This window comes from Lynx rufus, unplaced genomic scaffold (genome assembly GCF_022079265.1).
Source record: "Lynx rufus isolate CCGP_SWC_20201006 ecotype Redwood Valley unplaced genomic scaffold, mLynRuf1.p SCAF_47, whole genome shotgun sequence".
In the NCBI taxonomy this organism is placed as follows: domain Eukaryota; kingdom Metazoa; phylum Chordata; class Mammalia; order Carnivora; family Felidae; genus Lynx; species Lynx rufus.
Genome location: NW_025814864.1, coordinates 1147150 through 1169735, shown reverse-complemented (window position 1 = coordinate 1169735; position 22586 = coordinate 1147150). Strand labels below are relative to the sequence as shown.

At 49.4% G+C, this 22586-nt stretch overlaps 1 protein-coding gene across 1 annotated transcript; it reads right to left on the bottom strand.

Moving 5' to 3' along the window:
• Window positions 1-350: 350 nt before the first annotated feature.
• Window positions 351-4937, bottom strand: ALKAL2 (ALK and LTK ligand 2). Its single transcript, XM_047098331.1, has 4 exons — window positions 4706-4937; window positions 3315-3368; window positions 3153-3233; window positions 351-415 (listed from the first exon to the last, which is right to left on the bottom strand). Exons 1-4 carry the CDS (start codon window positions 4935-4937, stop codon window positions 351-353), a joined length of 432 nt encoding a protein of 143 aa, XP_046954287.1.
• Window positions 4938-22586: the final 17649 nt, after the last annotated feature.

Below are 22586 nucleotides of genomic sequence, written 5' to 3'. Positions count from 1 at the left end.
AATGAGTGAAAGCCGAAAAGTGAACAGGCGTGATTTTAGACGTGCCTCCTGTTTTATGCACTAACGTGCTGAAACTAGTCCACTAATGGGTTTTGTTTCCAGTTAGCACTCTGCCAACGGAGCCCTCACGGGAAAAATTCACAACAGCTGCCTGGGGTACTGTGTGCAGGTGGCCGGGGTACCTTACACTGATGGCCGTTATTTGGAGATATTCTGAGGGTCACTGGACTCAAAGTAAGGCTACTTAGGCCAAAGGGGGGGGGTGTTTCTAAACACCCATGAATTTCTCACATGGCAAACCGGACTCCGGTCCTTGGTGTGTGTGCCAGTGACTCTGTGGTCGGCTTACCTTATCCCTCCAAGCACATAGGACTGACAGCCAGCCGGGTAAGAAGCCTGGCACATCTTTTATAGTCTGTAGTGAAAATAAATCACAGACCCTTGTCAGTTACGTCAACAACCCTTACAGCATTTTTTTTAACAAGAATATCAGCTGCTAAAGCCATTTCTTTAAATATTTTGAATTCCCTGGAAGTGATACGGAGACTGTCATGTGAAATCATGGGCTCTAAGTCATTGATTTCATCTTTTATGGTATTTCAGGGGCTTTAGCATCACAGGGCAGGAGGTGAATGGAACGGGAAGCCGTGTGGGAGGCCAGATGCAGAGTCTTCTGCCCATTTTCTTCCCGTGGTGGCTCCCAGGCTCCTCAAAATGGCTTTGGTTTTGTGCAGCTTCCTTCCAGGGCATGTGCAGGCTGGGTCCCCACCTGGGTTCATCATACACAAAACCCTCTTACTTAAAGACAGTGGGTCAAAACTCAAGTAACAGAGCAGAAAGACCTGGGCTGGATAACAGAAGGAAGCAGTGAGCTAATTTCTGAGTACAGGCTGATTTTCCATAATATCTCACTTAGTTTCCTATTAAATTATTCCATAGGTGCTACCTCAGAAGGACCAAGTGAGGTTTAGTGACCATGGCCGTAAAGGGCTTTCCTCAGCTTGAAGTTCTGTGGAAAAGCTACAGCAGTTTATAAATTACTTCTCAAGAGTCTCAAAATCCTACTTAGAAATGGAGGAATTCATACTCTTAACTGAAATTCTGATAAACAAGTAAACTGACAACAATGAATTTACACAACGTGTTGGACAAGCGGTTAACCTACCCCTAAAAATACGCTCTTAAATATTTAGAGGACATGATAGTTTGTGCTCAAAGGGAGAAAAAAAAAGAAAGGTCTAACAGCTCGAGGCTGGGGCATCTGGGTTCCTGGCATTTTTTTCCTCTTCCCTCGCACACCAAGTCATCTCCGGTGCAGTATTCCCAAATACAGCACACGTGCACGCAGTGTTGTGTGCGCTCAAGGTAAGGGCTCCCGTTTGCAGCACATCTAGAGGCCATGAGGTTGACCACCACCCCCGCCTCCCACCAACCCACATGTTCTCCAACCCTAAAGTAATCTGGGGGTCCTATGAGGGTGCAGTCTGGAGAAACTTCATGTTCTGCTCTTCCAAAGAGCCCCCGCCCCCTTGGGACCACACTTTGAGTAAGAAGGCTCTGGTTCCTTTCAGTCCTGACCTCCCGGGATTCGTTTCTCCAGCTCTGTGTGGGCAGAGAGAGGTGCAAGCCACATCGGCACAAGCAGCTGCTCGCCCAGTGCCCGCGTCTGTGGGCTTCGCGCCTCCCGCCCCCGCCTCCCAGAGGAGCTGTGATGAACCCTGACGGCCACCTCGCAGAACGGATGAGTTGCTCTGAGCCCAAGGAGGCAGTGGGTGTGGACACGCACTGTGTCCTCAGGTCAAGCGGTGGCGTCTCTGTGTCAGGGCGCAAGCAACTGAAGCAGGTCGTCTGCTTGTGTGTCCATAAATGAAAGAAAGATCCGGAGTGACCGCCCCAGAGGCCATCTGCAAATTTAGAACCTGTGACCCTGTGATTTTAAGATGGGATTTAATATAAAAATATACACACATTTAAACAATAAAAGCGAGAAGGTTTTCTGGTCCCTGGAATACTTAACTACTCTCAAGCGGAAGGTGATGCCGTTTCAGAGGAAGGAGCTGGGAAAAGAACACGTGCCAGCTGCAAATGGCCTGGACGATGGGTGGGCTGAGACAGAGCTGGAAAGTAAGTCAGAGCTGCGTGCCCACGTGCTGCTTGCCTCGGCTGAGCCCGTGAGGCCCCGGGCGCCACCCGCCGTCTCAACAGGGAGCCTCCCGCATCAGGTGATGCTCCTGGTCTTACTGGCCGCGTCACGCGTGCCTAGACGGGGACCTCCCTGCTGGCAGCTCTGTTGTTGGGGCAAACTCTGCTGCCTAAGCAGAAAAAAACTTCCCCTGCCTGTAAAGTGGCTTATGTGTTTACATTTTGCCTTTTGAAGGCAGGGCGGGAAAGTCTGGTCGGACAGTCTCCGAAAGCAGCCGGTAAGACACCTGGCGTCTGCACACTTCCCTCCCGTGAGCCTTACATGAAATCAAGGTGCAGTCCCTGCAAACGAAGACGTCACTAGCTCCTAAGTCACTTGTCATCACTCTATGTTTTGTGAGGAGCACTAGCAGCCACTCTGGGAGAAACGGAATGCATTTTGTTACAGACGAATGATCAGAAAGCTATGGCTGAGCACTAGATTGAGGCGCGAACTCTGCGTTTGTGGGTCAGCGACAGGCCAGAAGAGAAGTTTGAAACAGCGATGAAGTCCTTCCTCAGATAATGAGGTTATAATCCCTAACGGAAACAAGGAAGTCTCTGGTCAGGGTAGGGGGCCCCACACACATTCTTTATGCCCCAGGGCACAGAACTACACCCTAGTCATCTGAGCAACTCGTTCTTAGCGCTCGTTTGTCATACTGAGTAGACACAAACACAGACATCATGCCAGAATTCATATACAAAACAAGAATGTGAATGGAAGAGCTCAGCCGGTTCCAAGAGGTGATTAATTCCAGCGAATGTAAATAATTTTCCATTTGGCACTAGCTGCTACAGAACGCAGTTACCTTCTTCTATGGTCTGCTCGCCCTAACTCCACAGTTAATAGGGGGAAATATATTCGCACACAGGAGATTTAGAAGGAGGGCACTGTATAGACAGAAGGACATGAGAATCGTATCTACATGTGCTGGTTTTCCCAAAGCCGTCCGGATGCTGTCACTTACATGCAGGGACGGTGCAGTCTCTGGTGTTGTGGTACAGTCTGTGAAAGTGTTTGCTGCACTTTGGGCTGAAATAAAGAGGACCTGGAACATGGAAGGAGAAGCATGTCATGAGGCTCGCAGGGCGCCAAGGATGGGGCACAGGGGAGAGGTGAGGACACTTACCTGTGAGATGTTTTAGGAACTTGTCCTTCATTCTCAGATCTCGAGGGACGATTTCTGTTTGAAGGGAAAGGAGGTAATTATTGCATCGCTTGAGAGAAGCATTTTTGTCACGTGATCTAAGCGAAAGTTGAGGACAGTTGCTGGAAAGTGCAGGTTACCCTGCACTAGATAAAGCCGATCGGAGCCCCCTTGATTGCTGTGTGAAGACTTGTAATCAGGGACATGTTTTTCTCCAGATAAACTATTAACTGTTCACAAAGCTTCAATATTATTTGTCTGGTCTCTGCCCTGATGGAAAAGACAGTGACCGCAAAGTTACAGGGTGAAGAAATGTGTGTGGGTGGCGGTTAGTTTCCCGCAGCAAATCGCTTTAGACATTCTCATTTTGGAGAGCTTGGGAATCAAATCCCACGAGCTCTCAAAGTTCTAAAACGAAAACCCAGTCCTTCAAACAGCAACCAAAAACAATGTCATGAAACTTCTCTTTTTCTAGGTATCTATTTAGGAAAAGGACTAAATGCTTTCAAAACCACCTGTTGCCAAGGCTGATGTACATGCACGGAAATAGCCATTTACTCGGTTTATAAGATAAAAGGTAAAGTTCCGGGGGAAAGACAGCTGTCAGTTTTCACTGGGGGAACAGGCAGTGCCCCATTGACACTCTTTCTGATTCCAGGCTTGGTTTCTGCTTTTTCACTCGTCCGCTCTGGGTGGTAACTTTTGCTAGGAGGGCGTGTGGTTGCACTTTGTCTTCTCACAGATACTCCTGGTCGGGGGGAACGTTCCCTGCGGACCCTGCCCACTTGGTCTGAACGTCAGCCTCTATCAAACTGACCTTATCACACTTGACCTAATTGTGTCATGAAAGCATTAAAAGCTCGCAAGCTTTCTTTGGAAATTTCCCACGGGGCAGGCACTCTGGGAAGGCTGTGCCTCTGGCGGGGGTGCGGGGGGGCCGCTCTGCAGCACTTCTGCCTCAGTTGAAAGCGCTCTGCTGAAAGTATTTCCATTTCCGAAGTGACACATGACAGTTCTGTGCCAAGCTCCGACCTGGGCAACAGGTCCCGCGCCTGGAGCGGAGCGGAGCAGGGCTGTCGGTCACCCAAGTCCCGTTTGCTTCTCTTTATGAAAACACATTGTCTAGTTGTTTTCCCCCAAACAACAGAAATGGGTTTATCCTGTTAAAATACACGTTTTCTCCAGGACCGTATTTCCCAGCAAACACGACTCAGTGTCTCCGGAGACGCGGCGGACCCGCACACGTGCGGAAGGTCCCCACCCCCACCCGGGGCTCCCGGGACCCCCCCCAGACCCCGCCCCGGATCCCCCGGGGCCCCGCCCCGGACCCCCGGGCCCTCCGGGCCCCGCGCACACCCCGGGAGCGCACTCACCCACTCGCTGCTCCTCGGGGTCCAGCGCGGAGTCCGAGGCCTCCCTACGGCCCGCGAGCTGCAGCCTCTTGGCCTCGCCCGCCTGGCCCTTCCGGAGCTCCTGCAGGATCTCCGCGATGAGCCGCAGCAGGGTCTGTCCGTCGGCCGCCTCCCGGGGCGCAGCGACCCCGGGCCCCGCCGCCCCCAGCACCAGCAGCAGCCCCAGGAGCAGGGGGCGTCCCGGCCCGCGCATCGTGCGCTCGCTCGGCCGCAGGGAGATCGGCGCGCTGCAGGGGCAGGGCGTGGGGGGCGGGGGCGGGAGAGAAAGTCGGCGGGGGTTTGGGGGGGGGGCAGGCAGAGCCCGAGGCCGCGGCCCCCCCGGGACCCCGAGCGGATGGGAGCCCGCGGCGGCGGCTGGGACGCGGTGTCCCCGGGACCCGCGGAGGCCCCGGCGCGGAGATGCTGGGAGCTGAGACTCGGGGCGCCGCCCCCGCCCCCCGCCCCGGGTCCTGCCCCCGCCCTCCCAACTTTCGGGAGAAATGGCACCTCCGCTTGCACTTGGCTGCGGGAGACATCGGCGCAACTTTCTTAACCTCTGAGACCGTGGGGAGACCGGGGGCGGGGGGACCCCGGAGGGCTCGGCCCGCAGGGAGCGAGGGGGACCCCGGGAGGGCTCGGCCCACGAGGAGACGAAGGGACCCCGGGAAGGCCCGGCCCGCGGGGAGCGAGGGGGACCTCGGGAGGGTTCGGCCCACGGGAGACGGGGGGACCCCAGGAGGGCCTGGCCCGAGGGGATCGAGGGGGACCCCGGGAGGGTTCGGCCCACGGGAGACGGGGGGACCCCGGGAAGGCCCGGCCCGCGGGGAGCGAGGGGTCCCCGGGAGGGCCCGGCCCACGGGAGACGGGAGGACCCCGGGAGGACCCCGGCCCGCGGGGAGTGAGGGGTGATCCTGGGAGGACTCGGCCCGTGGACTGGGGTCCTCCCGCCGGGGCAGCGCCGCGCCCTCCGGCGAGTGGGGGCCGCGCCCGAGTTCCCAGCGGCGCCTTTGTGTGGCGTCGCCCCCTCCTCCCGGCCGGACGTCCCCGAACCCCGACGAGGAGTCCCCGACAGGGACCCCCGCTCCAGCCGCCCGCAGGGTCGGGTTCGGGAAACCCCCGGCCCACACCTGCCGGCGCCGCCCGGGAGTCCACCTGCGCGTCGGAGCACGGCCGGATTACCTGTCCCCGCGTCTGTCCCCGCGACTGTCCCGGCGTCTGTCCCCGCGCCTGTCCCCGCGTCTGTCCCCGCGTGTGTCCCCGCGCCCCGCTACTCCATGCCCCGCGCAGACCTGGCGGGCGGAGCGCACAGACGCGCGGGGCGCAGACGCGGTGGCTCGGCCGCCCCGGGCGCTGGACCCGCCGCCTCTTATCCCCGCGCCGACGTCAGGCGGGTCCCCGAGGGCTCCGCGCGGGTCTTTAATTAGAAGCCGCTCGAGTGTTCGAACCCCCGTGCGGATCTTCGTCAGATACCCCCCTCCCTCCCGCCCCCCCTCCTCCCTGCCGCCCCCTCCTGTCTCCCCCCGCCGTCCGGCCCCCCCCCTCCCCAGGCCCCTCTCCTCCCCTCTCCCTCCACCCTGCACTCCCTCCCCGCCTCTCCCCTCTCCCCCGCCCCTCCCTCGCCCCTCCCCCGCCCCTCGGCCCCCCTCCCTCCCCAGTCTGTTCCCCTCCGTTCCTGTCACTTGTCACAGGATGAGAAGAAACGCCTTTACCAGGAACTCGGCTCTGTTTTTGTCTAAATGTGGATCTTGGGCTTAAAACACGAGCTGCCTGATCGCCTTACATTTAATAAGTCGATTAGCGTCTGTCCTCTTTGGGGGCTCCACTCTCGGGACCCCGCAGGCCTGCGCCGTCCCAGGCGGGGCAGCCCCGGGGGCAAGGAACCTCGGGGTGCACCTGGGGGACGCGCGGGGCCCCCTCCCCGCCTCGCACCTGCCGGGACCCTCCCTCGGGGGACCGCGCCGCGCGCCCCCTCCCTCGCGCACGCCCGCAGGAGCCCCCGGGGCACCGCCCCCCCCCCAGGCCAGGACCTTCCGAAAGTTCGGGTTCTTTGGGGACAGGCAGGCGCTTTGGGGAGGCTTCAACAATGTAATATTTTTCTTGTAAAATGTATTATCAATCAATTGCGCGCTTTCCCATTTTATTGGCGCTTTCTGGGCAAGAGCTGGACGCCCTCCAAGTCGGCGATGCGACCGGGAAGGTGTTCTCTGCACGAACCCGAAGGCAGGGCGCGCAGGGATTAAGGGCCCCCACCACCCGCGGGGCCGCGCCCTGGGACGCTGCGCACAGATGCCGCGGGGGGGCACCGGGGGCGGACCCCTGGCCGGCCTGGGGGGTCGCGGGGGCGGGCCCCCCAGAACTCTGCCTGCGTCCGGGTCTCCGGGCACGTCTATCTGTGTCCATGTCTCTCTGTGTCTCTGCTCTCTCTGGCTCTCTGTCTGTCTCTGTCTCTCTGTCTCTGTGTCACTATCTCCCTGTCTCTGTCTGTCTCCGTGTGTCTCTGTCTCTATCTCTCCGTCTGTCTCTGTCTCTGTCTCCCTTCACTAGTTCTGTTTCCTCCGGAACACAAGTGAGCCCCGGGTAAATAGAATAGACGCAGAAGATACTAAAATGTGATCATCTAAATCCACCCCCCCACCCGCATCTCTTGGGGGGATGTGTTTATATTCTCTCTTTAAAAGGAAATAGGGTGTTGTTTTTTTTGGCAAGCACTATGACTAAAATGTGAACGTTTCTTTTAAGATATACGAGAGAGAGAGAGGAGAGAGAGAGAGAGAGAGAGAGAGAGAGAGAGAAACTCATACCAAACAGTTCTTAGGCAGATAAAATGGGATTTTGTTTCCTTGTTGCCTTTCCCTTGGAGTGGGGGTGACTCTCTTGCAGGAGCGCCGCCTAGTGACAAAAATTCCCTCTGTGGGCACTCAGCACTGGCCCGGGGTGCAGGAGCCCAGACCCGCCTAACAGCAGGAGCGCGTGAAGCCTCTGTTGTAAAATATTTTGGTGTAAAACTGCTTTTGGAAAAAAAAAAAAAATGCTATGGTAAAAAAAAAAAAGAAATTAGCTCAGTCACATATTATTTTAAATTTATACAGCGTCTTTCCTTTTAAATTTCTTTTTTTTTTTTCAACGTTTATTTATTTTTGGGACAGAGAGAGACAGAGCATGAACGGGGGAGGGGCAGAGAGAGAGAGGGAGACACAGAATCGGAAACAGGCTCCAGGCTCTGAGCCATCAGCCCAGAGCCCGTCGCAGGGCTCGAACTCACGGACCGCGAGATGGTGACCTGGCTGAAGTCGGACGCTCAACCGACTGCGCCACCCAGGCGCCCCGCGTCTTTCCTTTTAAATACTATTTTACAAAATCAGGTGAAATCGATGAAGAGAATTAAAAGGTACAAGTTTCTGTTATAAAATAAATAAGTCCTGGGGATGAAAGGGTACAGCACAGGAAATGCCGCCAATCATATTGTAATAATTTTATATTGTGATGGTGGCTACACTTATCAAGGTGAACATTTTCTAATGTATGTCATTGTTAAATCACTGTGTTGTGCACCTGAAACTAATATTATATGTCAACTACACTTCTAGAAATAAAAAATAATTTTAAAATTAATTTTTAAAATTAAGATTTTTCTAAATAATTCCTGTTAGGATTATTTCCCCCTCCCCAACCGACCATCCAACCAAGGAGGCCTTGCTAGCAATTAATATTATCCTTTTTTCTTTGTGGTTTGCAATGGGACAAATGGATTTCCTGAATGACTCAATTCTACTGCCCAACTGTATGCACCAACACTTCAGCCCATCTCAGTAGATACTTACGTGCATAAACCACAGCAGGAGAACTGGTGCCTGGTTGGTGTTTAGTTTCGTGAGATCTGGCAATTAAGAATCAGACAATCATGTTTTAATTCATTCATTTTTGCAAAGCTCTGTGCTGAAATGACTCCAGGAACCACTGATTTTGTATAAATCACTTCTACAGACTTTCTCAACTTAATAAAAAAGTGCACTGATTTATAAGGTCTACTGAACTGTTCAATTTATGGTGTTGTCAGTAAGAACTCCTTGGAGTTCACTCACCAGAATTATGGGTATTATAGCCATTGTTAACACATTCTGATTGGCTAAATTAATTGTGCTGTTTAAGGCAAAATACATGTAAACTGATTTACACGAAAATGCTAAGCTGTGAGGTTCCTGGGTGGCTCAATTGGTTGAGCTCAGGTTATGATCTCCTGGTTCCTGAGTTTGAGCCCCACTTCGGGCTCTCTGAGGTCAGCACAGAACCTGCTTCAGATCCTCTGTACCCCACCTCTGCCCTCCCTCACTTGTGCACATCCACTTTCTCTCTCAACAATAAAATAAAAACATCAAAATTACAAAAAAATAAAAGAAGAAAATATGAAGTTGTATTTGAAAAATGGCTTAGTCTCTCTACTTCTTTCCTGTAAAATGAAGTGGTTGGACTGGATGGTCTCTGAAGTCTGAAGCTGTAAAATTCTGTGATTGTTACCAAAAATAGTCTGAAAACAAAAAATTCAGTGTTCCTACAAAGAGTTAAAGACAATTCACTGAAATATTCACTATGAGTTTTACCATTTGCTTCTGTGCAAGAATAGGTGATATATTCATATTAAATAATTTAATTCCCTACTTCAGCAGGTGAACAACTTTCCATCATGAAGGAGCCAAAAGACAAGACAGCAACGCTGTATTCTAAGCATCATTGGCAAAGTAACTCTTGCTACGTTTGATTTAGTTTTGTTTCCTTTTTGACAAAAGTATGTTGGATCGTAGAAAGAAAACTAACAAGAGAGGGAAGAGTTGTGTTTAACCTACTTTTATTGTAGATCTCTGTTGTGAGAGGGGCAAGTTACATTTTCAGTTTATAAACAGTAAAAAGCTCCAACGTTTCAACACAATGACTTTTCTCTCTTCCTGAAAAGGTATAAAATTTATTTGAGATGACCGTTAACTGCCTTCAAAACTGATAAAATAGATATATATTAACCACATGTTTTTAAATGAACTATTACATGAATTGAACTATTATGTTGATCATTTAACAATCTAACTAAGATCTTATTAGATAGAAAAACAATTATCTTTAATAAAGGCTAACTTTATGTGCTATAAAGAAATGTAACTTAAGGCTTAACTGTCATGTGTTCTATTATTGCTGCTATAGAATACATTATTAGTGTGCTAGGAATGTGCTAGAAAGCATATGAAGCATTTCAGAAGACAAGATCTCTAACAGGACCTATCCTTCTGGTGCAAGTGTAACCAGTGTCATCTCTAGTCAGTTATGGTGTGTGCGTGCTCTCTAGCAATTTATTCTGGATGAATGGAATTCAGCCCTTTACTAAATTCTTTCCCTCGTACCTAGAGGAAGCACACCCCCCCCTTTTCATTTTCCGATGCACGTTTTTGCGTCTGCAAAGCCACACTGCAGTGCAAGTCCACAAGAGATGAGCCAAAGGTCTTGTATGAAGGCTTGGGGTGCTCTATAACTTGACTGGCTTACTCTTGCTCAGTTTGCTTGTCCCATGGCCAAGAGGAAGAGACTATTAGCGGGGAGGCTTTAAGGGAGCACGGCCTCGACTGTTCATGGAGCTGGTTTAGTCACGAAACCCAGCTAGAGAAGAGGTGTTAAAGCTTAGTGACACTTACCTGCCATTTGAGGCTCCAATATCACACCTTCTGGTGGCAACAACAGGAGTACATTTAAATGTCCACACCCTACACCAGCATGGGAAAACAGAGCATCCTATTTGGTAACAGCCCATCTCAAATTCATGACCAAATGGCCTCTGGGAATATATGACCAAAATGGAGTCATATATGCTGAGGAACACAGCAATGTACCCACATTCCATATATTTTTTCTCTGTGCATCTAATATCCTGATCAAAAGTGACATATGCAATGACTGGTGTCATGTAGGCACTCTCAAAGTGCCATAAAAGTGCTGTATTCCAAAGATATTCTCAAAGCAAGTCATAGTTGTTTGGGGGTGAGAAAACTACTCTATCAACCAATTCATACATTTTACTGGCTTCATGAAATAAAACTTAATTTCCTTAAGTTAGTGGCGGGGAGGGGTCTATTTGTGCTGTCGCTCAGGCTCTGCCCTTTCTAAGAGCCTGGAGGTCCCCATGGGTCCTCTGCGGCTGGCCTGGGGGGGAAGGTTATTTAAGTTAAATTAAATTAAGTTAAAATTATTTAAGGCCTGGAGGCCAAGGCTGGGGATGGCCCGTGTCACCCAGACCTGTGCTCCCCTGGTCAGCATCCAGCCAAGTGCCCCTCGGCAAGCACGTTCTATCACAACAGGTAGGTTGGAATCGGTGTGAGTAAGAAAAATATGCTTTTCCACAGACCTGGCGATCAGAGTAGTGAGATCTCAGAGCACTGGTAAGGGTTCACACCAGTGAGTGTGGATTCTCACCAGTGTGAGGGCTCCCGCCAGTGAAGGGGGTTACACCAGTGTGAGGGCTCAGAGCAGCATGTGGGGGCTCACACCAGTGGGGGGGGGGGTTACTGCTGGAATGTGAGGCAGAACACAGCCTGCTTCTGGGTGAAGTGATAGATGTATGGCTGGTTAGGGATGTGAACTCGTAAGAACCTCTGACGATCATGGAAACATTTGACTCTTTTTGCCACGGTCGCCGTGCGATCCAGTAGGCAAAGTGGATTCAGGACACTCAGCAGCCCTCAGACACAGGTGAAGCTCTGTTTCTGACAGAACTTCGAGTTTCGATGGACGTCAGACAGAAGCATCTCTCTTCTCTGCCAAGCAGGGTGCTGAGAACCCTCGATTCGCTCACACATTCAGCTGCCGCTGGTTTGCGTTCCTAGATGTGCAGGCTGTAGAGGGAGAATCCGTGTCTTCTGAGACTCCATGTCATCGGGGTGACAAACGTGTGGGTGCTGCTGCCTCTCGGTGAGCCCAGGGTGGAGGGCGGTGCGGATGAGAAGGGGACCGGCAGGCATACGTGGCACATTTCCAACACCCGGGTGTCAGAGAGGAGTGAAGACAGAGAGGTCTTCCTAAGTCCTTGGAACTTGTGCCGTCACGTGGATCCGAAATCTTGGTAACTGGTGTGCTGTGGCCCCACTCAGCTCGCGTTCGGGTGTTCAGAAAAGACCCTGTTCTCCTCTGTATGAACAAACGACCTCAGTCAGATGGTAGTTACAGTACCTGTGATGGATCCTTTTCGAAGGCTTTAAGATCCAAAGGGTCGAAAGGCCAACAGGTTTCCCCCCCATCCTTAGTGGACGCCTGGTTCATGAGTTGGGCGTGATGCGCTTTCACTGGCGTCCTGACTTTCTTGCTAAGTTTTACTGAGAAGCCGAATGCTGCGATGATGACTCTTGCTGCTATGTATGCAACACAATGTATTATACTGTTGTCATTTCGCACGTAACTGTTAGTACCTGTTTATAAAAGCGCCCATTAAACAGAGTAGGGTAAGAAGGGCCTATTCTAATAGTGTTCTAGCAAAAATTTAAACACTATCTTGTACAACAGGATTTTGGCAGATGGCAATGGGTGATTATTTTCTCCCCACAGAGTGGGAACATTTGAGTTTGACAAGAGATCCCATCTTTAAAAAGGGCACTTTATCTTCGGGTCTTTAAATTGCTTTGACTTTACTAAGATCAAAACCTTGCACATTTTAATAATTGATATTGTATCTCATTTATATCATAAAATAAAAGCTGAATGTATATATAGCAGAAAGCAAATGTAATTGTCATTATTTAGAATCTTTGATATCTGACTTTCTTCAGATGGGGCCCTCACTAAATGTTATCAAATGTTATCAATAACCATAATGTTCCTGAAGATATAACCGATCCAATGAAGGTCTAGGTTGACACAGCAACTCCTGGGCTCGATTGCTGTCATTTTAAAGGCATTTCTAGTTGGAGTGTTAGCAGTACACAGTTTCAAGGGATCTGTTTTGCTAAAACTAGCATATAGATGCTGAAGTAGTGGGCAGGTCTTAGACCTCATGACTGCTGTTACCGCTGTTTCATTGTCAGCACACTGAAATCAGACTGATGGAATACAGTGGGTACAAAATAAGCCAATCCCAAGGCCTTGCCTGGGTCCCGCTGTTTTCTAGTATAATCTGCGTGTACAAGAAGTAAAAGAGCTCTTTACAATTTTGACTTTTATTTGAACCTTTACGTTAGCAGCTTTGTCAAAGAACAGTCCCACATGTAGGTTTTGGCGATTATAATTCCCTCCATCTTTTAAAATGCATTTAATTTTGAGAAACTGATATATGCTATGGTAATATCTACTCTGCAAAAGGCAAAAACATTTAGATGAAAAGTGAAAAATGGAGTCAATCACTCAGATGCTTCCAAATGTTTGGCATCTGCAGAAATTCCATCTGAATGTCTGGTTCAATTTTTTATAAAGTGTTTTTGTGGGGCTGACCCTGAGAATATGCTTGTAATTGCTAATGTATATTCCTGAGAATATGGGTGAAATTTAAGTTGACTTGAATCTTAACTATGCTGAGGATGTTTGTCATTTAAAGAATCTGTGGCTAATTTTTAAAGCAAATAAACACTTCATAAGGAAAATCAGTGTTCATTTTTTTTTGGTAAATTTAAATTTATGTCACTGTAGAAATGGATTTTTAAAACACTTGTGGACGCTTTAGAATTATTTTGATAATGTCTTGACATTTCAATAGTAGTTATTTAAAAGCTAGTATTTAAGCTATAATAAGCTGTATAAGAACATCGTGATATTTGCAGATGAACAAGGATGTTGTGTTCACTGCTGTGGAATTCTGCATTTTCGAGCCTCCTCACCACAAGCAGACTCTAGCTAGACTTGACTAGGACAGTGAGGGTAAGGGGTTTGGGAAAAATATGTAAAAGTCTACTGTACCTCCTTTCTGTTGCTCGAGAAAGATGCACCCGTACCATCATCATCATCACCATCATTTTCTGTAACATCCTCTCTGGAGGAGGGACCCCGTCCACATCATGCACACATTGTCTATGTATACGCTGCCCTTTGCAGAAACTGTTGACTTGTATCAGTCAGATCAAATCAACGAGTCTCAAAGAGACCTAAGCCAACACACACATACCCTGATTCAGTTTACGTTCCGCATGTGACTTAGAGGCTGTTCAGTTCTTGAGACCCCTCTCCTGCGGCTGCTGCTGACGCCAGTCGGGACCTTGCTTCCTCGCACTCCTGGACCAGCTTGGCATCCTCTGGGAAATCTCCCAACCCCACCCACCTAGAGAGTCTGAGTCTGTGTTTTAGTAACATCTCATTCACATGAAAGGTTAGAAGCACCAATTTACCTTGTTTTCAGGACATTAGACCATGTTAAATATTGTCTGTTGATTTCTAGGTGTGCAAAAGATCCTCACCAACTCGCCTCCCTTCTGTTCAAGGCAAACGTAGTGTTTCTTTGTCTTTTCTCCTCCGTTGGTGCCACCGGAAATTCCACAACACGTGCGCCTTGATCTTACATTCGGTACAGATCACATCCGACCTTCCACCCTGTCCCTCTCCTCCCCACTCCGGCGTCCAGGCCTCCACTTTTTACTTTCAAAGTTGGCAACTCATACGTTCTGATCAAACCACCAATGAGTCTATCGTGTCTGGCTCGAGCTGACCCAAAAGTTGACAGTGAACGATTTAGCAATGATTTTTGTAGTAAGTTATAGAAAACTCAAAAGCAGCGTGAAAGTACATATGTGAAACACATATACACACATGCATACACTTCCACACCTATGTTTACATACGATTACAGACACACCCACTTCCACACCCACAGATGTTAGGTTAGCAGCTTCTGGCCTTAGTCAGTGGCTCAAGGGTGTCATTCCCTTGGGCATTGCATCATGGCCACAAGCTGGCTGCCTCAGAGTGACGGTGTTTTCTTGTTTTCTCCCCGTTCTCAGGTAGAGAATCGTCTCAAGCGAGATCTGATACGGGGTACTGGTGAGTGTCTGTAGCATGTGGCCAGCCCCCTCTGTAGACTGGGAGCTCACTGTGTGCTTTCGCACTTCCTGCCCCTGCCTCCAGTGCATATTGGATACGTTTCCAGGGCAGTTTTGCCCTTTAAGCTAAAAGGTTAGTGGCTTGGTGGAGCCCCACGGTCTTCAGCAGGACTTTGAACTGAAAGCAACATGCAGGTGAGAATTTGGTAAAGGTTTTGGAGAGCAATGCTCATGAGGGCCAGTTGGTCAGTCAATAGGGGGCACTATGCTAGAGCTGGCTATTTACTTACTCTCTTATTTACCATTAGAATAGGAGGGGAGGGGTACCTGGGTGGCTCAGACTTTGGCTCAGGTCATGATCTCAGGGTTCATGGGTTCGAGCCCTGCATCAGCTCTGTGCTGACAGCTCGGATCCTGGAGCCTGTTTCGGATTCTGTGTCTCCCTCTCTCTCTGTCCCTCCTCCCACACGTGCACATGCTCTTTCTTTCTCTCAAAAACAAACAGATAAACATTTTTTTTAAAGTATTAAAAAAAAGAATAAGGAGGGGAGAGTTTGATGACATGATTATTTGCCAAGTTATGGACAGGCTATAGGGAAATCACAGGGTGATTGCAGTACCCAGGGCCTTCTCCCACCCCTGCACCCCAAAGGCTGAGGGTGACAACAACGAGAAGGGTATGAACTTAGGTGAGAGGCAAATCAGCCCGAGGGGACTTCAAGGGGAGGGAGCAGGGGGACAGTACCCTACCCGAATTTTCCTCCTCCGTCTGATGTCCTACTGGGCTTCCCGATGGCTGGACGGCACCAGAGGCTGGAAGGAAGGGACCATAAGGTGGATTATGTTCAATCCACTAGAGCAGACATGGGGAAAGTCTGCAGAGCCTATCAGAAGGCCGAAGAGAAGCTGTTTTCTACCCGCAGGACACATCTCCTGTGCATCTTCAGTAAATGACACTGAGATGTGAGGGAGGTGGTGCCTTGTGGATCAGCTACGCACACGGTTTCTTATGCTCCAAGCAAAGCCATGTTGACGCCGTTAAGGCAAAAGTGAAACCTGGAATGTGTGAAGCAGAAAACTAGCAGGACCTTGGTGGTGTGTGGGCTTGCCGTCTGAGTGGTGGCACGGCCGTGGCCAGCCTGTGTACGCAAAAATACTTCCCCACCTCTCCACTGGCCTTCCTGGTCCCTTCGTCCAAACTTGGCCTTACCAGAGATTACTTGAATGCATCAGTGAACCAACCTGCCAGCCAATCAATTGGGGTGATTGGGGGCTGCTACTGTGGATGTGAATCTAGGGTATTCCGCACACAGATCACAGCTTACTCTTGTCTTTTTATGTCTTTCATCAAGAACTGAGGCACCTCCATTTTACAGAAACCGGGGTTTTTGTGCTTGACGTGTCTTTGTGTGAAAACCTCCATTTATCACTCGTGGTTTTGAGTTAACCGATCATCATAGGGCACTGCATGCAGCTGGTGCCCGTGTCTCGAGTGCCCCAAGGAACCACATGATTTCCAGGGAAGTCTGCATCTTCTGGTATTAGGGCCCCAATCCCCCTCGCTTAAGTTAGAACAACTCTGCTTTCATTTTCAAATTGGGCTTCTGCTTGATTTTACATTTAGCAAAAAAATGTAGAAGTTTCACTGCTTAATAAAAGTTGAAAATTACTGATCTCTTCCCATGCCGTCCCCTTTGTAGGGTTTCTTTAGACAGGTTAAGTCTCTTAAGATCACACAGCTTATCAAGTAGCAGAATCAAGCCAAGGTTCAGGCTTTTGATGTGTAGTCCAGAGCCTCTTCCACTAGGCTCCATGGTTTCTTATGCTAATTTTTAAAGGTAACCACATAAATAGACTTATTTTATAAAAAAACAAAAACAAAAACAACAAAAACAAAAACAAGAGTTGGGTATCTGAGTGGTTAACAGCATTCCTGGGGAACCAACTGGGTAAAGACAGAGGAGGGGCTGTGCCATCCACAGGACCACTAAGACAAAGGTAAAAGCTGAAGCCACCCGGGTTGAGCCACTGCTGGGGTCTGAGCAGGGCCGTCCGAGACCCAGCGTCTGGGAAGCGAAGGAGGCTGGTCAGGAGCAAGGTCACCCAAGGCCCCAGGGCCTACTGGTGTCGCTGACGTTCAGTGAAGTGAATGAATCTTTGGGCTGAGGTTGCCTGGGAAATCCCAGTGCCCATTGGTGGCCAACAAAATTAATCTGTCTTACACGTATTGACCATTTTATTTTAGTTTATTTCTTAATGTAATTGGCGAAAAATGCATTGGTCCTGTGTGGCCCAGTCTTACCCAGACAGAGTGATACGTGATCAGGTGAGAGTCTGTCCAGTGAACTGTCAAGATAAATTCACTCGCCAAGTGTACCAACCACAACGTTACCTGTTTTTATGCGGGTACACTGATCCTTAGATTCCCTCCGTTGCTATGGTAACCACTCTGTTAATTTATCCTCCCTTTAAATGGAGCTTTAATTAGCATTCAGTTTCAGTCTTTCTGCTGGCCAGGAGGCTTCAGTCTGGGCTTTTATCACCAGGCATTCCTCTGTTTAGCATTTTTCCTCCTGATTCTTTTTTTTTTTTTCAAGATAAACATTTATTTTACAGTATGAATGGCTAACATCCACTAATATCCATCTAAAAGTACAGTATGATATAGTATCTGTTTTTGCTCTTCACTGTGAAAAAAACACAGTTTGTGTTTATATAGAATAAATCAGGAGCCCCTCCCTGTTCCACTTGGCCTCCGAAATAGTTTGGAGAGCCCCCGATTGTTTTGACACACTTCATATAAACTGAGAGGCAGACACAGCTCTCTTGCTCTCTGTCCCTGGCTCTCTCTGCTGCTGTCTCTAGTATAGATTCTTGAATCTTTATACATTTTTAAATAAAACACAGCTCCTTTATTTTGCCTAAGGGTTTCTCCTGAAAATTTCTTGCTTATCCAGAGATCAGTATATTTCCTTGGCAGGCGGTCACTCAGAGTCTGATTGAAATCCATGTTGAATGAGACTGGCCATTTAATTGAAGAATATGTCTTCGATGTACAAGATTTTCCTCTACTAGAGGCTAAAACATCTCTTTAAATAATTCCATAACCGTTTCAAAATAATAAAATGAAACGTGCATTAAATTAATTACTTTATACTAATAGTTGATTTGATATAATTCCATGGGTTTGAAGAAGTGAATTGATTCCTTTGAAAACACGATGATGTTCAAGGGTCTAGTAGGCTTTGCTTCACATCTCAATTTATTTCAGACAGTCAATAGTTACAGAAAGCAGTTTGGTCTCAACAGAAACGTCAGCCTTCTTCCCCCAAATGATGAGAGAAGAGAATGTTTTCCTTAAAGTGGATTAGAACCTGCCAGTGTTAGTCTTAAGACTTGACCTGCTAGGTACACATCAGCAGTATCCATATCAGTTCAACTATGGAAACCTTGAGCCTGTGATGTAACATCTTTATCTAGAGAACGGGTTGCATTACTGTATCTAAGTACCACGTATTTAAACTAGATCTCTGCTTCCTGAGTCCACAGCACTGTGTGGCCACACTGACCGGGGTAGTCTCTGTGCTATGGCTTGTGTACTTTTTATGTGTGTGTGTATTCCTTTTAAAATTTATTTAAATTCTAGTTAGTTAACATATAGTGTAGTATTGGTTTCGGGAGTAGAATGTAGTGATCCATCACTTACATATAACACCCAGTGCTCATCCCAACAAGTGCCCTCCTAATGCCCATCACCCATCCAGCCCATCCCCCAGCCTCCTCCCCTCCAGCAGCCCTCAGTTTGTTTTCTGTATTTAAGAGTCTCTTATGGGGGCGCCTGAGTGGCTTAATCGGTCAAGCATCCAACTTCAGCTCAGGTCACGATCTTGCGGTTTGTGAGTTTGAGCCCTGCAACGGGCTCTGTGCTGACAGCTCAGGACCTGGAGTCTGCCTCGGATTCTGTGTCTCCCTCTCTTTGTCTGTCTCTGCTCTTCCCCTGCTTGTGCTCTCTCTCTCTCTCTCAGAAAAGAATAAACATTAAAAAAATAAATTAAAAAAAGAGCCTCTTATGGACTACCTCTCTGTTTTTATCATGTATTATTTTTCTTGAGAGAGAGAGAAATCAGGGAAGGGGCAGAGAGAGAGGGAGAGAGAGAATCCCAAGCAGGCTCCACACTCAGCACAGGGCCTGACGAGGGGCTCGATCTCATGACCATGAGATCGTGACCTGAGTTGAAATCAACAGTCAGAGGCATAACCAACCAGAGGCCACCAGTCACCCCATGATACTTTTAATCCAATGCTCATAGTTATTAAAGACCTAATATTATTGCAAACATGAAAGTAAATATGCCTCTAAAAAGATATTTTAATTTTTTTTAAGTAGGCTTCACGCCCAGCACCAAGCCCAACCCAGGGCTTGAACTCACGACCCTGATATCAAGCCCTGAGCTGAGATCAAGAGTCAGATGCTTACCAACTGAGCCACCCAGACATCCCCTCTAAAAACATATTTTTAAAAATTCTTTACATTTTTATTAAAGTTCTAGCCACCCCAAAGTGTTCAGCTTTAAATTCTTTTTAATGTTTACCTATTTTTGACAGAGAGAGAGCACACGAGCACGAGCAGGGGAGGGGCAGAGAGAGAGGGAGACACAGATTTCGAAGCAGGCTCCAGGCTCTGAGCTGTCACCACAGAGCCCCACAGGGGCTCGAACCCACAGACCGTGAGATCATGACCTGAGCCCAAGTTGGATGCTTAACTGACTGAGCCACCCAGGCGCCCCCAAAGCGTTCAGCTTTATTTCCTTCAGTCCCACTGAGGGGATGGCCAGTCTTGCTGGGAAACAGATACCTCTTGCCATACCTTAGCAACAAATAGTTACTATAAGTTGCTGGGATGATTTTTTTCCCTTAGATTTCCCAGTACACGTGTAATATTACGGCCAGTGGCCGGCTGTTTGATGATACATTCTGGCTGTGAATATGGATGGAATCTACCGGAGAAGCAGGTGCCTTGTAAGAAGGCAGCGATTGCGATCACCATTTTGAACACGTGTCAATGATCTCTGCAAAGTGAGGAAAACGTCACTGGGGTAATTTTAGATCCTGTGGCAGACATTCACTGCTTGCGGTTGTGAGGCGTCTTACAACGCCTCCCTCTGTCTCCTGTGTGTCAGTGAAACCCCACACGACCCACCGGGGGTGGCACCCAGGCCCAGCCTCCCGGATGCCAAGTGGCTGCAGGCAGTGCAACCTTTTCAAGAGCCTCAAGACGGCTTGATGCGCAGCTTAGCGTCTGACTCTGGCTGTCTGGGAGATATTTCTACAATCTCACACCTTTTGAAGAGCTACTTTTCTGCTTCAACTAATTACATTCTATTCTCTTGTTTGTAAATAGGAACAAAGAATGGTATTTTTAAATGTGAAACAGTTAACCTGTATTTATTATCTTCTGCGCAAAACATTGGAGCTTATTTTGCAAAATGTGCCCTGTGAAACGTTAGTGTCAGATGAATTGGCAGAGGTTTAAAATGCAGATTTTCAGGCCTTCCCAGAACCCCTGAGTCAGGGTCTGGGTGCAGCCCAGAACTCTGTATTTTTCAAATAAGTGTGCCAGTTGCTTCCCATGTAAACTGAAAATGATACGAAAGGGGATAAGATAGCTTTCTTATCAACAGTGAATTCAATTATATGCACTCTTCCCTGCTGGACAGACAGAAGGATCTACATATCTACATCTCTGTCTCTATCTATCTCGAGAGAACGAGAGAATATGAGAAGAGAGAATTATTTTTTTTAATTTTCTTTAATGTTTATTATTTTTGAGAGAGAGAGAGAGAGACAGAGAGACAGAGAGCAAGCAGGGGAGGAGCAGAGAGAGGAAGAGACACAGAATCTGAAGCAGGCTCCAGGCTCCGAGCTGTCAGCACAGAGCCCGACGCGGGGCTCAAACTCACTGACTGCGAGATCATGATCTGAGCTGAAGTCGGCCGCCCAACCGACTGAGCCACCCAGGCGCCCCGAGATAATTATTCTTATACCGATAATACAGTTTAGAGAAATGAACGGTGTGGCTTTGGTTTAAGACGGCCAGATGAACATGGGTACTTATCTTCTTTTCTTTTTGGTTTCCCCTGAAATGATAGTTGAGGAATACACTTAGGATAAACCTCCAACCGCAGAGAGCAGGCTGTTTGGTCAGACGCCCGGGAGACACAGGGGTGGGGCAGCAGCAAGGGGTGTGCCTGGGGAGCGCTGGCCACATGGGTGCCCCGGGGCCCTAGCAAGACACCAGCTGGTCCCAAGCAGAGCAGCCCTGGGGGCGGAGGACACAGAAGCAGGAAGCTGGGCAGGGACAGACTGGAGGTCTGAGCGGACAGACCTCCCTCCAGCCTGTCCTTCTTCGTGTGAGGAAAGGCCCGGCCAATCTTGCTGCGTGTTGGGGGGCAGGAACGGCACATGTGGGCGTCAGCTCCTGCCTGAAGGCCCCTCATCTCGGCACTAAAGTCCCTGCTTCCTCCGACGGCCCTGGACAGAGAGCCTCAGGCGAGCCGCCTCGTCCAGTGCCCTGGGCCCCGTTAAGCCAGCCTGGCGCTGTGACTGATGCAGGAGGGTCACCTGGATCCGGAGAACGATTACAAGTGTAGCATTCCAGCCAGACAACGATGATGTACGTCAGGGCGTAACGAGCAAGGTGAATGGTGCAGTCGAAGTCTGAAGGCACCTGGAGGGACTGAGCCCCGCTGCGGGGCCTGCCGGGGGCTGAGCCCCGCTGCAGGGCCTGCCGGGGACTCAACCCCGCTGCGGGGCCTGCCGGGGGCTGAGCCCCAATGCTGGGCCTGCCGGGGGCTGAGCCCCGCTGCTGGGCCTGCCGGGGACTGAGCCCCAATGCTGGGCCTGCTGGGGACTGAGCCCCAATGCTGGGCCTGCCGGGGACTGAGCCCCGCTGCCAGTTCCCCAGCCGTGAACACTCACAGGTGTGTGCTACACACAAATGGCTGTGCTGAGCTAGAGACAGATGCTCCTTCATTCAGCAAACACTTATGTGGTGCCCTGTTCTGGGGACTGGCGTGCTAATGAGAAGGAACGATGATAAACAGGTAAATACAAAATGTGTCAGACGGTGAAAGGCCGTGAGCACAGACACGGAGGGGTGTGTGCAATTTGACATGGGGTCACAGGGTCTCCGTCACAGCTCGAGTCACGTGTGTGATGATTTTCTGTGCTTGCAGACATGAAGATCCGGTCCTGGAGCCTTAATGACATCTTCTTGCTGCCTTAAGGAGCCAGTAGCAGGACTGAAACTTCCTTCTGTGAGTCTTAACAAGAGATGTATCACTTGGGAGCGACGCGGTGAGTTTGTCCAGGAAGATGTCACAGGGACTGGAGGGTGACACAGTCCACGCTCCGGCTATGTCGCCCCCGGGGTCAGAAAGTGAGCTGGCGAGTGCTCGTAGGGGGTCAGCGCACGGGCGCCACAGGGCTCCCGCGTCCTCACTGCCAGCTCTGCCCCTTTTCTGACCCGGGGACAACACAGATCTTTTGTGCTTGTAGAACATCTGGAATTTAATTCACATGGAGAAGACACACATTTAGGCCACATTCAGTTTAGGGGCTTGTTGGACAGTCAGCTGCTGAGCCTCAGCTCCTCGTGGAGAATTTGACTGAAAGTAGCGTTTAGTGCAGTTCAAAACTGCCTGATGCCCCTCCACTTAAATGAGTCCAGAGAAAACAGAAAAAGCACAAAGTACAGCTGAGGCCCAGGGTCAGGAGGAGAGAGACAAGGTGTTTTTGTTCCTCTGGGCAGGGTTGTGGGTGAACCCCTCCCTCCTCTGTGACCAGGTCCCGGTGACCCCTCCCTCCTCTGTGAC

Bases quoted from the DNA above. Each gene is read 5' to 3' on its own strand.
- ALKAL2 (XM_047098331.1), bottom strand. From the start codon at position 4,937: ATGCGCGGGCCGGGACGCCCCCTGCTCCTGGGGCTGCTGCTGGTGCTG. The intron at 3,369-4,705 runs GTGAGTGCGCTC...CCCTTCAAACAG, and splicing joins CCCCGAGGAGCAGCGAGTGG to AAATCGTCCCTCGAGATCTG. The intron at 416-3,152 runs GTAAGTGACAGC...TTTTCACTACAG, and splicing joins AGACTGCACCGTCCCTGCAT to ACTATAAAAGATGTGCCAGG.